The sequence below is a fragment of the Anguilla anguilla genome, chromosome 3, assembly GCF_013347855.1.
Source record: "Anguilla anguilla isolate fAngAng1 chromosome 3, fAngAng1.pri, whole genome shotgun sequence".
Lineage (NCBI taxonomy): Eukaryota > Metazoa > Chordata > Actinopteri > Anguilliformes > Anguillidae > Anguilla > Anguilla anguilla.
In genome coordinates, this window is record NC_049203.1 from 23,705,335 (window position 1) to 23,720,306 (window position 14,972).

At 39.8% G+C, this 14,972-nt stretch overlaps 1 protein-coding gene across 1 annotated transcript in view; it reads right to left on the reverse strand.

The window, feature by feature from the left end:
• LOC118222698 (LIM domain only protein 7-like) overlaps positions 1 to 12,102 on the reverse strand; it is a 36,179-nt gene extending 24,077 nt beyond the window's left edge. Inside the window, exons 1-7 of the mRNA XM_035408468.1 lie at positions 11,799 to 12,102; positions 7,886 to 7,909; positions 5,433 to 5,605; positions 4,498 to 4,708; positions 3,708 to 3,983; positions 922 to 1,221; positions 388 to 441 (exon numbers count right to left, since the gene is read on the reverse strand). Coding sequence (XP_035264359.1) covers positions 388 to 441; positions 922 to 1,221; positions 3,708 to 3,983; positions 4,498 to 4,598 — 731 coding nt within the window. The 5' untranslated portion in view covers positions 4,599 to 4,708; positions 5,433 to 5,605; positions 7,886 to 7,909; positions 11,799 to 12,102. The remainder of the gene's footprint in view (positions 1 to 387; positions 442 to 921; positions 1,222 to 3,707; positions 3,984 to 4,497; positions 4,709 to 5,432; positions 5,606 to 7,885; positions 7,910 to 11,798) is intronic.
• Between the last annotated feature and the right edge of the window lie 2,870 nt (positions 12,103 to 14,972).

Here is a 14,972-nt window from a genome sequence, read left to right on the forward strand (position 1 = left end):
AAAATAAATGACCTATCTTCCGAACAAATGTACATACAATATGTAGGCATGTAAAAATAGGTCAGGAGCAGTATCCCTTTATGAAATAGCTGTGTATAAATTATGATGGTAAGGAACCAGATCAGAATATTGTAATTATAGACACAGAATTGAAAACACATGGAGAATATTAGTTAAAATCCATGATTAATTATTAGACCACATAAGTATGCCAAGATTGGATATAGCATGATTATCCTTTGGAAAGTTGCTTCTGTCCATATGGAATCAAACTGCAGAATCAACCAAACAGCTGTGAGGAGGAAAGGGTGGGCAGAGCCTCTAAGTGCTTTAAGGTAATTAGGAGGCCTGCCAGTTTAAGGACGTGCAGGTGAAGGCCTTCCAAGCCAAGGACTGACGTCACAGTCAGAGTCATCTGACGATGAACCGGATTTCTTTGGGCTGCAGCCACCAGGAGAGAGAGAGAGAGAGAGAGAATATGACAGTAAAATCAGAGAGAGAGAGAAAGAAATTTCAGATGGATAGACAGAACAGATCAGCAAGTAGGTTCCCCATTGCAGCAAATGAATGTTCATAGCATGACAAGAAAACAAAATTGCATGCTGTATTCACAGAAATAGCAAGATTAAATAAAACCCCACAAATTACAACCAGGCACAGCAATAACATTTTTAGATGTTGATTGAAGCAATAGCAAATTGATTTTCTGTAATTCACATTATGTCATTACAACTTATGGTTATCCTTATTGTTGCTATACCTCTTATTTGGTAGTCATAGTTTTTTGCTCTGTATTGTTCTTTATGCAGCAGTCTCTATGTTTAGTTTAGGCACCATTGTTTTCCTGCTAGTAAGACAGCCATGCTAATAAGAATATTAGAATTTTATGTTACATGGTAACTGTGCTCTGTACAAACAAACCTGAGCCCTTGCATCTTCCTGTACCATGGACGACGCTGGGACCCCAGTTTGATCTTGCGAACATGAGCATCCTCCTCTGGCGTCCAATACTTGGGCAGGAACTTGTCATAGGCCACGTTGTTGGAGGGCTGGTGGCTAAGGCCCACCCTACGGGTATAGAGGTCATCCTGAATGGGGTCAGCATACCCCTCCTCCCCTTCACCCTCCTCATCCTCCGAATCCTCGTACAACTCCTCTGTCAGTGGGACATCCTCCAAAGAGGGCCTCAGTCTGCCAGGTGTGGGCGACGGTGAGGAGCTACTGTGGGATACAACCAACCACGGTCCAGATCAATCACACAAACTCACAAAAACATATACGCTATATTTTATACTTACATTTACTTCCTTGTGGAAAAGTACAGGGGAGGAATAACCTGTAGTTACAAACCTGTGATTGTAAGCAATATCTTTTGGTATATGTTCTTTAAATAGTTCCCAGTATTGTGTAAGTTCGGTCCTATTTATGAGATTTTCCTCACATTTGTTTTACTTTACCGTCAGCTTTAATAACTCTGATATACAAAGCCCCTAAGTTATAGGGCTGTAACCAGAAGCTATTTTTACTGAGTTCCTCAGAAGCACAGGTCACATGATGAACATGGTTACCATGAAAACCAATGCACTGCCATCAAAGGTTCCAAGCAGAATGGACTTACAGTTTTGTCAGTATGTGTCATGGAGTTGTTTTATACATATGTAAATTTTTCATTTACACTACTAATATGATGATGAAAAAACATATCTGATGTTTGGGTGAACAACTGAAGAAAAAAAACAGCATTGTTGCAATGTTGACTGGCAGGGGCAAGTTAATTAGGTTTTACACTTCAGTTTTGACTGTGAGCATGTAAACAACAGAAGCTTGTCAATCAGATGGAAGCTGGAAATTTGGTCAGTACCAGGTAGAAGCTTAATTTGCGATTTCATGCAAAGAATACCAGTATGAGAGTTACCTACCACAATAGCTACTATATTATAGAATACTTAGCAAGCAAACCAGCTTTTCTTTTTTTCAACTATCAAACATATAGGCTCCCACAATGTTGCACACCTAACATTACTATGGTAGGATATGCCAGCTAGCTTTTTAACAAAATCCGCATTTAAAGCTAGTCAGTTTGTAAAATGTTTTGTGAAATATACTGAGTAAAAAATTATGCCAATACATGTTTTGTATTAAAAGATACTTGTTTGCCACTAGCCACTATTCGGCTATGTGTTTTTCCATAGCAGAAACTGCACCTAATAGTGATGTGTCACTAATGTTTGAATTTGAATTTTTTCATTGAGCAACAATCTGTTATTTTAAAAATATTTTTGTATTGTCTTATATTGGCGTTCCTAAAAGTGCGTATTTAATTCTTTGATCAACCTAATCCCATATCTCATTTATTAATAATGTTTTGCAGACAATACAATGGTGCAGTGGGTAGCACTGTGCCTCACAGCAAGAAGGTTGTGGGTTCGAATCTCCGCGTGGGTTTCCTCCGGGTACTAGGAGACTCTAAATTGCCCATAGGTATGAGTGTGTGAGTGAATGGTGTGTGTGCCCTGAAATAGATTGGTGGCCCGTCCAGGGTGTATTCCTCTCACCCAATGCACACTGGGATAGGCTCCAGCACCCCCCGCGACCCTGCTCAGGATAAGCGGGTATAGATAATGGATGGATGAATTTTCAAAGTTGAACATGCTCTATGGCGCCACCACATTGCTGCCATGTTCTAACAAAGCAAGAGCAAATTTCTCAGCTTTGACGATAGTGACACAGGAACCATATAGAGCCAGATACATGGAAGATAATGCCATGCATCTGGCTATAAAATATGTCCTATTGTGGAAAAAAGTAGAAGTGTGCACTCAAGCTCTAGTGAATTTGGGAAGAAAATGTCTCAGAAATACACACTTGAAAGTGTCCAACCCAGAAATGCATTCTAAGCAAGCAGCAGGCAATGCTTAAAAAACATTTTTTTTTTTTTTTTTGCATTTTTGCAAGGGAATGCAGTGCTTTTGCTCTTCTGTGAGGGAAAGAAAAAAATCCCCCCTGTCACCTTCAGGAGTTCTGTAGTGATAAGATGATAAAAATCTGGAGAAAGAAACATGACCAACTAAGCCTTAAGAACATTCTGTCATGTTAGACTATCCAGGCCTACACACACACACATACTCTCTTACTTTCTCCTCTGTTTGACTGCCCATCCAAACTTCTGACAGTCTTTCTCTCTCGCGCAAAGACACATACAAACACACACACACACACACACACACACATGTTCACACATGCACACATGCCTGATAAACACTGCAAGACGGCCCGATCTTCACAGGGCCTGTGGACGTGGGTTAGGAGGCACTCAGGGTTAGTGAAACATAGAACAACCACTGACTGAACAAGCAAGAGCATCAGCTGAAATTTGAAAAATCAAAATCCATTTCATTGCCAGTTCTAGAAAGGTGCAGTGTCTGCTGGTTATCGCTGTTTCAACAATAAAGTATTATATTTATGTCATCAATTGGCTGAAGAGTCCATACATGTCATCCATTGTATCTTAAGTTCCCAAGACATAAATTAGTGGCTCGTTCAAAGGAAAGCACTAAGACCTGTAGGCACTGCAACCTTCTCGAACCAAAGTTTGAGATCCTTGCCATAGGAGCAGTTTCAGGAGTTAGGCCTGAGAGAGACTGGGTGAGCTCTCTCTGTTACGTTAAAGCGAACACAAGCAAACGCTCCTCCTGCAAGCGTCTGACCTGAGGTAGGCCAGGTTTTGCCGCGAGGGGGCCTGACGGGCGGCCGCCTGTTGTAGGGACAACCCGCCCCCTGCCCTGGTGCCCACGGGACTCATGGGAATGGCGTAATTGGCTGGGGTTGCAGGGGAGGGGCTGCGGAACCTGCGGCTGGCCAGGTCATCCAGCACCACGTCGGGCTCCGGGCGGTCCACGTCCGAGTCGCTCTGGCTCTCGTACTCGTGCATCCAGGGGCTGAACCCACCCCAGTGGGCGGGGTCTGTGGTGGCCCAGCCTCCACTAGGGCCCAGCAAACCAACACCAGCCATGACAGCACCACAGAAAACCAGTAAACATCAGCGGTGAAGTGGCTTGACTCACAGCACCTCCAAACAGCGTAGCAGAAGAAAATAAATATTTGTTTGCTATATAGAACAAATATTATTGTCTCACTCCAATTAATTGTAGCTTTTTTCGTATGCAGAGTTCAGCATTATTATGTCAACTCATACGGATGTGCTGCATAATCTCGGTTTAAGAGTTCAGCAATTCCTTACCAGATATTTTACTGAACAAACAGGAAGCACTGATAACTTATTCACAACTATAATAGGATGCATTTGTCCGTAAATGTTCTAAACAGCAGTTTTTTTGTTTGAGTAGAAGAGGAAAAGTAGAGGAAAAGCTACTTTTCAGGAAAAAAACTGCCCTGTGAGACAGAATGAATAATAATAATTCATTCTTTTCAGTAATTCAGTAATATAATAATGCAAAATAAAAAAATAAAAATAGCCAGCAGGTCCACTGCTTTTACCTGCTGTAGCCCATGTCGTCTTGTGTGATCCGACGGCCCCTGTTCTGGCCAGTCTGTTGTTTGTGCGGGTGCTCTGGGCAGTGGTCGGTTGGACTGTCCATGCTGGGGTGGTTCTGGCTGAACTGCGTAGCGACTCTGGGCTCTACTGCTTGTGGGGGGCGGTAGTGGAGCAGGTCCTCTGGCTCAGCCAATTCACCGTCGCTGCTACAGCCTGGGAGACAGTCTATTTTTAATGATTTAATGTAAGGGGAAAACCCGTCTAAAGCCCAGCAAAGGTCTGACTAGACAAATGCCCAAATGAAGGCCTGCTCATTGGCGGACCAGTGAGGAATGCTCAGGAATCTCACACCATGTGTGTACAGGCAATTTCAGGGCATTTACACAATCACAGATCCATTTGCTCCTGTGTCTAAGAGTTCAAACTGTGGACTGAAATATGGAATGAACTATGTTCAACCGCTGAAAGCTTATTACAAGTTCAAATCCAAACTGTTCTTTTTATGTATAAGTGAAATAAAGTAAGTAAATAACCACCAGAGGGCAGTATAAATACATTGCAAATACTTCTAATAAATGCTATTCCATATTAAATAATAGAAGGAAGGAATAGAATAGAAGTAATATATTGGGATATGGAATACTATCACGTTTTTTATTTGTATTTATTATTGATATTATACATTTGCTGTTTGGACAATAAATACAACAACAGTATTATATTATTATTATTATCATCATCATCATCATTAACAACAACAACAACAACAACAACAACAATAATAATAATAATAATAATAATAATAAGAAACATCAAACATTTGTTTTTTAACATTTAAATACAAAAAGCAGAAGTGTGTCACTATAATCTGGTCAGTGTGGTGGTAACCCTCAGCGAGGATGAGATGAAAAAGTTTTCTGTCAGCAGAAGCCCCTACCGTTGCTGCTCCCTTTAATCTGTAGAAACTCTCAGGGTTTGCAGAATCCCTCAGGTCCAGGTTTTCCCAGAGAATCCGCTCTCCTGTGCCCAGACTGCCGGAAGAGGATCTGCTTTATCCCCTCACTGAAACCGCTGTCCCTGCTCTCTGGACCGGGAGAGCCTTTCCGGCGCCTGGAGAAGGGGGCGAAGCCAGCGTCAGGCACGGTGTTTCACACATAAAGGAACCTGACACCCCTGTGTTGAGCTATCTGCGGTTCATAACAGCCCTGTGTGACTGCCGTTTCACACTGGAGCTGGTCATTTCTGTAATGATGAAACCCAATCATACCAACAGCTGTGAGCATAGCTCAACTGCACGCTGACTTTTCCCTTTTTTTCCATTTGAATCATTACATTACATTACATTACATTATAGGCATTTAGCAGACGCTCTTATCCAGAGCGACTTACACAACTTTTACTTAGCACTTTACATTGTATCCATTTATACAGCTGGATATATACTGAAGCAATGCAGGTTAAGTACCTTGCTCAAGGGTACAACGGCAGTGTCCTTACCCGGGATTCGAACCTACGACCTTTCGGTTACAAGCGCAGTTCCTTACCCACTGTGCCACACTCCGTCCTCCGAATCATAATTCCAGAGAAGCAAAAAACGAGGCCAGTCGATGCTCAGATGTTCTCACGTACATTTGGAAGTTAATTATCAAACTGTTCGTGAAGGTTAAATGAAGTTCAGCTAAATAGTATTATGCAAATGATGAAAATGATGGTCTTATACATGCATGCAGATGAATAATAAAAACAATTACACGATGTTACTGTGAATTTTAAATGTGCTTGACGCTTTTCAATTTAAATCCTAGATTCTACAGAAACTGTGGACTTTCTTTTTGTGAATACTGGTAATATAACCTTCAGGTGCATGCCCATCATTAAAAGGGTTAGCAGAAATTTCTGTTAACCCTTTTAATGATGGGCATGCACCTGAAAGTTATATTACCAGTATTCACAAAAAGAAAGCCCACAGTTTCTGTAGAATCTAGGATTTAAATTGAAAAGACAATTTGCTCTTGGTTTTGTAACAGTAAAAAAATCAACCTTCAAGAGTCAAACATTAAAAGCATTCCATGATCAGAAATGTAATACCAATGGTGCAATTTATATACAATGTGCACAGTACTATTATTAGCATTATTTTAATCATTAATAATAATAATAATAATAATAATAATAATAAAAATAATAATACGCTGCTGTTGTAGTCATTGTCCAAACCACATTCTTTTTTACCATTTAAATACAAGAAGTGTACCATTCAACTATGCTGAAACCAACACTACAAGGAACATTCATCCATCCATCCATTATTTATTCTTGCTTATTCCTGGTCAGGGTCGTGGCTATCCCAGCATGCATTGGGCAAAAGGCAGGAATACACCTGGACAGGTTGCCAGTCAATCCCCGTTCAACAAGGAACATTCAATAAAAATAATAAAAAATCATTTTAAAAATTGTATTTTTTTTTGCCATCCAAGACACTTGTATTATGTCAAAACAATAAAACTACTCACGTAAAATTTCCATACTGTGGGGATATTTTTCTACAGTTAATGAGTGCCTTGCTGTTGTCTGGTGCTATCTATGTCCATTAAAGCAGAGGAACAACAGTGGAACAAAATTCTATTGACCAGAAAGTTTCCCCTTTTCAATCACTAGGATCTAACCCATTTGCCACTGCCATTACGCATTGAAACTTTAAGCGGTCTGAAGACCAACTGGGATGTATCTGTCTGTTTTTAAAAAGGATAGGTACTTTTTGAAAAAGTTTACGTACAATGCCGTTTCTGTTTAGCCGCTTTCATTCCGCGCGGCTCTGGAAACTCCGAGCGCGTCGTAGGCAGGAGGGCACCAAAGCGGCCGTGGTGTCTTTCAGTTCAGCGGTAACACAGAGAGGCTTTTGTTGCCTGCGCTCATCCAGAATGCTCTGCCCCTGACAGTGCACAGTGTGCTGACCAGGTAGGCTATTGACTGGCACTGGACGCTGATGCAACTCAGTAGGTTATGGTGGCAAACAGAAGCCTCGCTCTGTATGTTTCGAGAGGCATCAATTGTAAAGCGCTTTGGATAAAAGCGCTATATAAATGCAGTCCATTTACCATTACCATTTCTGTGTGATTCAACTGTCGACACTAAAACACTGTAAGCTGAAGCCAGTGAGAGTGTTCAGCTGATATCCAAAACAGGATATCTCTTATTACACTTGGCATATGCTTAACCAAAAGACAAAGCATATGACTTTGTCTCCAGGGTCTTTCGAAAACATTTTGTGCAGAACCAAGGTGCCAAGCAGGTTATTGCAGCACGTCCTATGGGTCTTGACGGTGGACTGTTGTTCACACAGGCATACACATACACACACACACTAGTGAAATTTCACCTTCTACTCACATCTGCCTTGTGGTCTCTTCATGCCTAAAAGGAAGGAGATGTGTGGTTATGTGTGTGACAGAGAGTCTGTTTGTGTAGTTAATCAATCACAGCCTGGGAAAATGACAATAAAAGGATAGCAGGCATGTACAGATCCATGCGATATAGTTTCAAAGCTGAAAGCACTGGAAAGGGACAGCACAGTCACTACTGTTTACTAGGCTCCTCCCCTTAGCACAAAAGGTCAAAAGGTTGTGCTTTCAGGACCACAATGCTACACGCACACCACAGTGGTGCTCTGTCCCCTCTTTCATTCAGTACAGATGAGTCCCCTCACTGCAACCACAGACTCTACAGACTAACCAGATACCCATTCCTTAATTTGCTATACTTACCAACTACCACAATCTGTGTCTTTTTTCAAGTCTTTGTAAAACCTCAACTTCACAACCTTGCCTTTTATTCAGTGTTTGCTATTTTAGTCTGTGTTTTACTCAATTTTGGTTTTGCTGTGCAATTATTTGGTGTTTTTCCCTCTGTCCTTCTCTTTGCCCTTTAAAGGACATTGTCCTGTTTGTATTTCTGCATTTGGCCTTCTATATAAAACAACGTACATGCTACACAAAAAACATATACCATTATTGGATTTGTATTAGTACTTGTGAAGTTTTAGTAAAACACACATGTATATTTTGTCCAAATGGGAATTCATACTATAAATGAGCTTATTGGTTACCAGTAATATTGTATGACACATGGTATATATATATTTAAAAAAAAAAAACAGGAATCACATACTCAATCTAGCACTCTCTGTGGTCCATATTTCAAGTTCATGCAGTGCTTCAATAAACAAAAATGAAGTTGCAATTAAATGTCAGGCTCTGTTTCCTTGAGTTCAAGCAGTGGGAAGGTTACGAGTGGGAACAGGAGTTTCTGGTGTTATATGACAGTACGGAGGAACATTCATTGCCACGGTATTGTAACTTGTTACACCAATTCACAAAATCATCAGATTGGAATGTTTGAGATAAATGGCAGGGAGGATGAATACTCAACGTTAAGAACTTGGCACTACTGTCTGATGGGTCTATAGAATTTTTTGCTATAGCCGCTAGTGTACTGGCAAGTCAGTTACTCAGTTTGTCTGTGGTGAAATTGCAAACCACATTGGTACATAAAATCTGTACAAGATGCATTCGTTTATCCTATTTTATATTGCTTCATAAACAATTAAAAAAAAAAAAAAGTTTATTAAATATTTTATTAGATATTTTTTTCATTATTTCCATGAATGGGGATGCTCTTTGCTGGTCTATGTAATACATGTTGCAGAGAACATCTATTCAAAATACACTTAGGTGTCCAGACATCGCGTTTTACTTAAAAGTTGAGTGGCAAAGTTTTAAGGCACTAGGCTGCCAAGTCCAGTCCTTTTCAGTTATGCCCAATGCAAAGTCAAGCTACAGGGGCCGGACAAAATAATGAAAACACTAGAAAAAGGATTTTAACCTTGAAGTAACTAAATCACAATTACGAATGCAGCTATACAAGGGAGCCATGTTAAGGTGAATGCCAAGCAGTATGTGTTAGCTTTGAAAAAGGACTGACAATCATTACTTTCATATGTGAGTTCACACAGCAACATGAGGCACCTAACAGAGTTTAAAAAAGTTCAAATAGTCAGAGCCCGAATTGTAGGTGTATCTGCCAAAAATTATAATATCACATGCCAAACATGAATAAAATGTATCAGCAAAGAGGAACAGTGATCACAAGCTGAAACAAGGACAGATGGACTCTTAGTTGTTGAACACCCAAAACTGCCACCACAAACATTACCATAGAAACTAATCACTTCTCTGATCCAGTCTCAACAAAAACTCTACATTGTGAGCTTCCTAAATGCTGGTATCTGTGGTGAGAAAAAATTGGAAACCAGGTGTATTTAAGGTCAGTGTACAAAAACACATGACCTGGCATAAGGAGCACACAATCTGGACCCCTCAGCTATTATAACATGGTCTAGTGAGTTGTGTTTACCATTTTCCCTACATCTGGAATTCTTTAGGTTTGGAGAATGCCAAAGGTTGCCTCCAACTTATGATGTCAGTTGCCAACTGCTGTCGGTTTCCAAACATGGTGGTGGTGGATCTGTAATTCTGCATTCCAAGCAGTCCTACAGCTGTTCTGAAGGTAGAGGGTGGCCCCACTCCTGATTAGTTATTTAATATTCATATATTGTTTTGCGTTTACTGTACATTATATGTCCAACCCCTCCATACTGCAATACAGCAGTACATTCAACAGAAAAAAGACAACAAGCCTTTTCAGGTGGTCAGTGGTTCAAGCTGCATATTAAACACTTCTGGTTTTATTTTATCATCACATGTGTATAAGCTAATTCAAGAGAACCTACTGTACCAATGGCATCACCACGAGTGATGCTAGCTTTATAAGAGTTGGGTACATAAGTCTGCCATGAACATGATGCAATGCTTAACGCATAACCGTAACTAGAACAATTGAGTGTGGATCTTTCCTGATTGTAGTTACTGAATTCCTTAAGTATTTGCATCTCTATTTTTAAACAAAAGAGCTGATATAAAAATGCTATTTAAAATACGGCTATAACTCAATAGCTTTTATTACAGTGTAACGGATGCAACCTGTCTGAGTTGACAGCAGCATGCCTTCATGAGAAAGTAAGGATGGTGATAAATACAGCGGGAAACGTTCTATAAAAAGATTCTGGAATTATTTCACCATTCCAGTGACTCGTGTCAGATTGTAGCCTCTAAAATTAGATTCAGCAAATCTCCCTGCCCTTCACCCCTCCTACTTGTACCAAGGTACGGTGTCAAGAGTGTTTTCAAGTGACAGCTTACTTATTGTCCATTAAAAGAGTTGTTTGATTAATAGATCTCTGTGCCGGTGGAGCAGGTGATTGGAGAATGGTGCAGGAACCAACATGAAGTAAATAGGAAATGTTTAACAGTAACCTGAAGAAAACAGACTGACCATGCAACGTATTGCACAGCTGCAATAATATGTATAAAATACATTTTGTGCTTAGTAAACAAAAGCACCAGACTTTGTCCTCTCATAAACATGTGGGCAAATGAAATGCATTTCCACTTATTAAAACTTTTTTTAATGCCACTGACTTGTTATGCATTACTGTGGTGATCTAAATATCAAATAGTCAATCCGAGTAGGGGTCCCATTCTAAAATATATTTACAATGATTTGATTTCTTTGTGTTTACAATGTGGAGCAAGGGTGAACAGTGCTGGTCCAGGAGACCCACAGTATCTGCACCAACTCACAAAACCCACACGGGGTGATAGGACTGCGTACTACTTTCATATATCAGTTAAGTTCTAGTTAGCAACAAGATTCAGCAGACCTTGTGACTCTCTTGAGCTGAAGTTTGCCACGCTGATAGAGGCAGTCACCAGACCTAATGTCACCATTCATATATTCCTGGATGAAAAAAAAGATCATTTCCATATCCTTCTCGAACACACAGACATCACTCAAAATACTTTTCTTCAGCGTCACAACTGTTTCTCACATCTGGCCTTCAGCAGATCCCAAAGAACTCACTCGGTTAAACTCAAATCCAATCATTAGAATTAGTCTCATCCAACAAAGTTACATTCAAATCCAAATTCATTATATAATGAAGCTTAACTAACTCATTAAAAGCCAAACTCTGACTCATTAGAATCAAGCTCATTTAATGTAGTTAGATTCAAACCCCAACTCTTTCGGAACAAGCTCAGATAAGACTTACATCTGAGCACCATACGAATGCCGAGCGTGTTGACACTGGGGTGTAGAACTTCACAGTCACAGTTTTCAAACTTTGACAGGTTGCGTCGTGCCCTCAGCACTTTAGGCTCTATCGTTCAAAACAATCCAGATTTACCTTACAGTTCGCACCGCGGAAAGGTCCGGCAGATCATCTGGACAAGACAGCTGCAGCCAGCCCTCTGCCCGCAAGCCTCCAGGAACGCATTAGCTTCGGGCAGACCCAGAAGGCAGGTGGGGCTCCCACATTCCCACTTATAGAATCACATGGGGGATCGTCAGCAGATACAGCCCAAAAACTGAATCCTAATTCTAGATCTTCAGAAAACAGATTGAAGCAGAGACTGTGGCATATGTAATATAAACAGTGACACAATGTCACATCTAGGCAATAAGTGTGACTGCAATGGCAGGCTCTTCCAACATCGCTGGGCAGAGTGGGAGGACTTGGTCAGTGGGCAGTGATTGAGCAATGTACAGCTGACATGCAATGTGGCCACACAAAATTGGAGACTAGAGCCCTCTAGAGGGCTACCGAGTAATTTCACACACCAAATATTCAATATTGCATTGCTTTGGAAAAATAGCGGCATGGTTTAACAAATCAGATCCCTTCTCTCTTCCTGTTCCGGCCTTTAAATTTGCATACCAATTTAAAACCCTTCAAGAGTATGGGATGATTTTTCAACTAGTGCAAATGCAATTGCACTTGTTTTGCAGAGATCTTTTTTTGCATGTTTAGTGCAAGGGTAAATGACCTTGTTGATTCTGTCAGCCTTTTCATGCTGATGCACAGTATGTGCTTCTCTGTAGTGTTGCATAACTGGTGATCATTGCGCCAAAGACAGACAGAGAATAACCTGGAGGTTCTTCTTCAGTAAATGAAGGAAGCAGACTGGAAATTATGTAACACCCTCTTGTGTTTTGGATAAATTATTTTGATTCTTTTTATTTGCTTTTTTTGGAGTTACTAATCTATCCATTGTTTGAAATTATGCAATCTTACATTATTATCTCCCACAGTGCAAGGAGTAGAAATAAGCATGCATGAAAATAGTAATTTTACCAACACATGTCGAAATTGTAGATAGATTTATTGTATGTGAGACACTGAACATAACCCATCCAGATGCAAAGTACACGCACACAATCTATTCCTACAATAAATCTTGTAACCACATTCTTCCATAACATAAACTGCCACAAGAAAATGCCATCACTGAATATATGCCAATAAAAGCACAATAACGAGACTACTTTCTTTTGAATGAGGCCAAAGGAGTTAAATATGGTAAATATTTATTATTTATTTTTTAAACAAGTATTATTTTCATGTGGTCTGGCAACAGTTCATCAACATTTACTGGAACTATTTTTTTTTTAACTTTAATGTTTACATTACATCACAGTAAACTGGTCATTAATGATATATTCCCTGTAGACCAATTGCCAAAACATTTTGCTGCGACTAAACAAATCTTTTTCTTATTTCAGGAAAACCAAATTGGAATGTTTTTATTGTGACATCACCAGGCCTTCAAACTTTGCATGCTGGGATATTGTGGCAGCTGTAGAAGATCTTGGCAGGGGTATCACAGAGAACATATGTGCTAATGTTTTTCCTGTGAAGGGAGGCAGGGCAGCACTGGACAACTAGGTTAGGGGCCTATTCAAACTCAAGGTATGTGTGTGCAAAATGACCTTAAGTCCAAACCTTGCACACCTCAGCAGTTTAAGTGAATTCACTTTAGTGCTTATACCGTGCGTTAGTTAAGGGGAAGCAAGATATTCTCATGGGGTATGAGGAGTCTGAGAGTGTGTCTCATGTTAGACTGAGATATATTAATTCAGGCTAATTTCAGCTCATTTTCCCCCAATCCTCTGCATTTTAACCTCTAAAAAAGGGGGGCAACTGGTAAACTCCATAAGACAATGTTGCCAAAGTACAAGTGGGTTCTTTTAAAGAGTTATTTTATTTCAGGCAGAATACTAAATGAGTGGTAGTCAATATATTTCTATATTTGAGTTAGAATTTACATTGTTATTTTATTGTTCAATTCCAATATTATTTCCATCAATTATTAGCAGGAATTAAGTAAAATTGTTGTTCTATAAATTTGACCTTGTACCTGTGTAATTAAGGACTACAAGTTTTCTTTCAATCGATGAATAATGCTTTACCACTAAAATACTCTATGCACCCAAAATTAGGAACCCCGATTGGAGATGCGCGTATTTTTAATGCAATGTACGGGTCCATCACCCTTTCAGTTCAGCAATGTCTAGTGGCTGGTCAACTTATTTTTAACGGTAGTTCACAGGTCTGTCCTTTCATGCTGCAAGTTGTTAGCAACCCCACTTGCATTACCCAAAAGGCCTGCACCCAGCCACAAAAAAATGTCCTCACAATGTGACTGGAATGGTCTGTCAATGTTATAACAATGTCAATACATGGCAACAAAATTGTGGGAACGTTTTGTGTTAGCTGGGGAGACAACGCATAATGCTCTCTTTTTTGCCTCTGTTATCTTTGTTCTCTTTACATTTGAACTGGTATCTGCTCCTAGTGCAGGTAGTAATGTAAGTTTCTTAGGCCATTATCATGACCTGTCAAATTATTGGACTTGAATGTTATTTTTACACATAATTAAAGCTAATCTGACTGTAATTTGGTGCCTATATTCCCCATTTGTGCATTGTAAATGTAGTTAAGTGCAGGGAGACAAACATGTTCCTGCGGTGGCTTTAAATGATCTGTTTGTCGTTACTTGCCTTCTATGGGCAGAGCCAGAAGAATGGACTCTCATTGTTTTGGTCAAACAGAACTAAAAGAAGTCCTGAAAATCAGGAAATAAACAGCATATTTTTAACTCAGGGAGGAGCTAATTCTTGATTAATAGGCCACTGTTTCAAATGGGCCTATGGAAAACTATCCAAAATACTGACTCACTTATTCAAGAGTGAGTTTTATTTTCCACTGTTTTGTTATGAAGTCTTTTTTTTTCAAATATTCTTCAGCTTTAAGGTGAGGATAGTGACATTTCACAGTGAATGCTTGGAATGCCTCTCGCTTTTACAAAAGCTTCCATTTGATTGTATTTTTTTTTTTCATGATTAAACTCACATCTGTGTCCAAAAGTCATGTGTTTCAGCATGTGTTTCAAATTTTTAATTTATCACTGTCTTCTGCAACGAAGTGGCTCCCAATATCAAAGATAAGCATGTGTACAAGGTGAGCCTGAGTAGCATAGTGATTAACATTAAGCCACAAAGCAATGTGATGATATGTCTG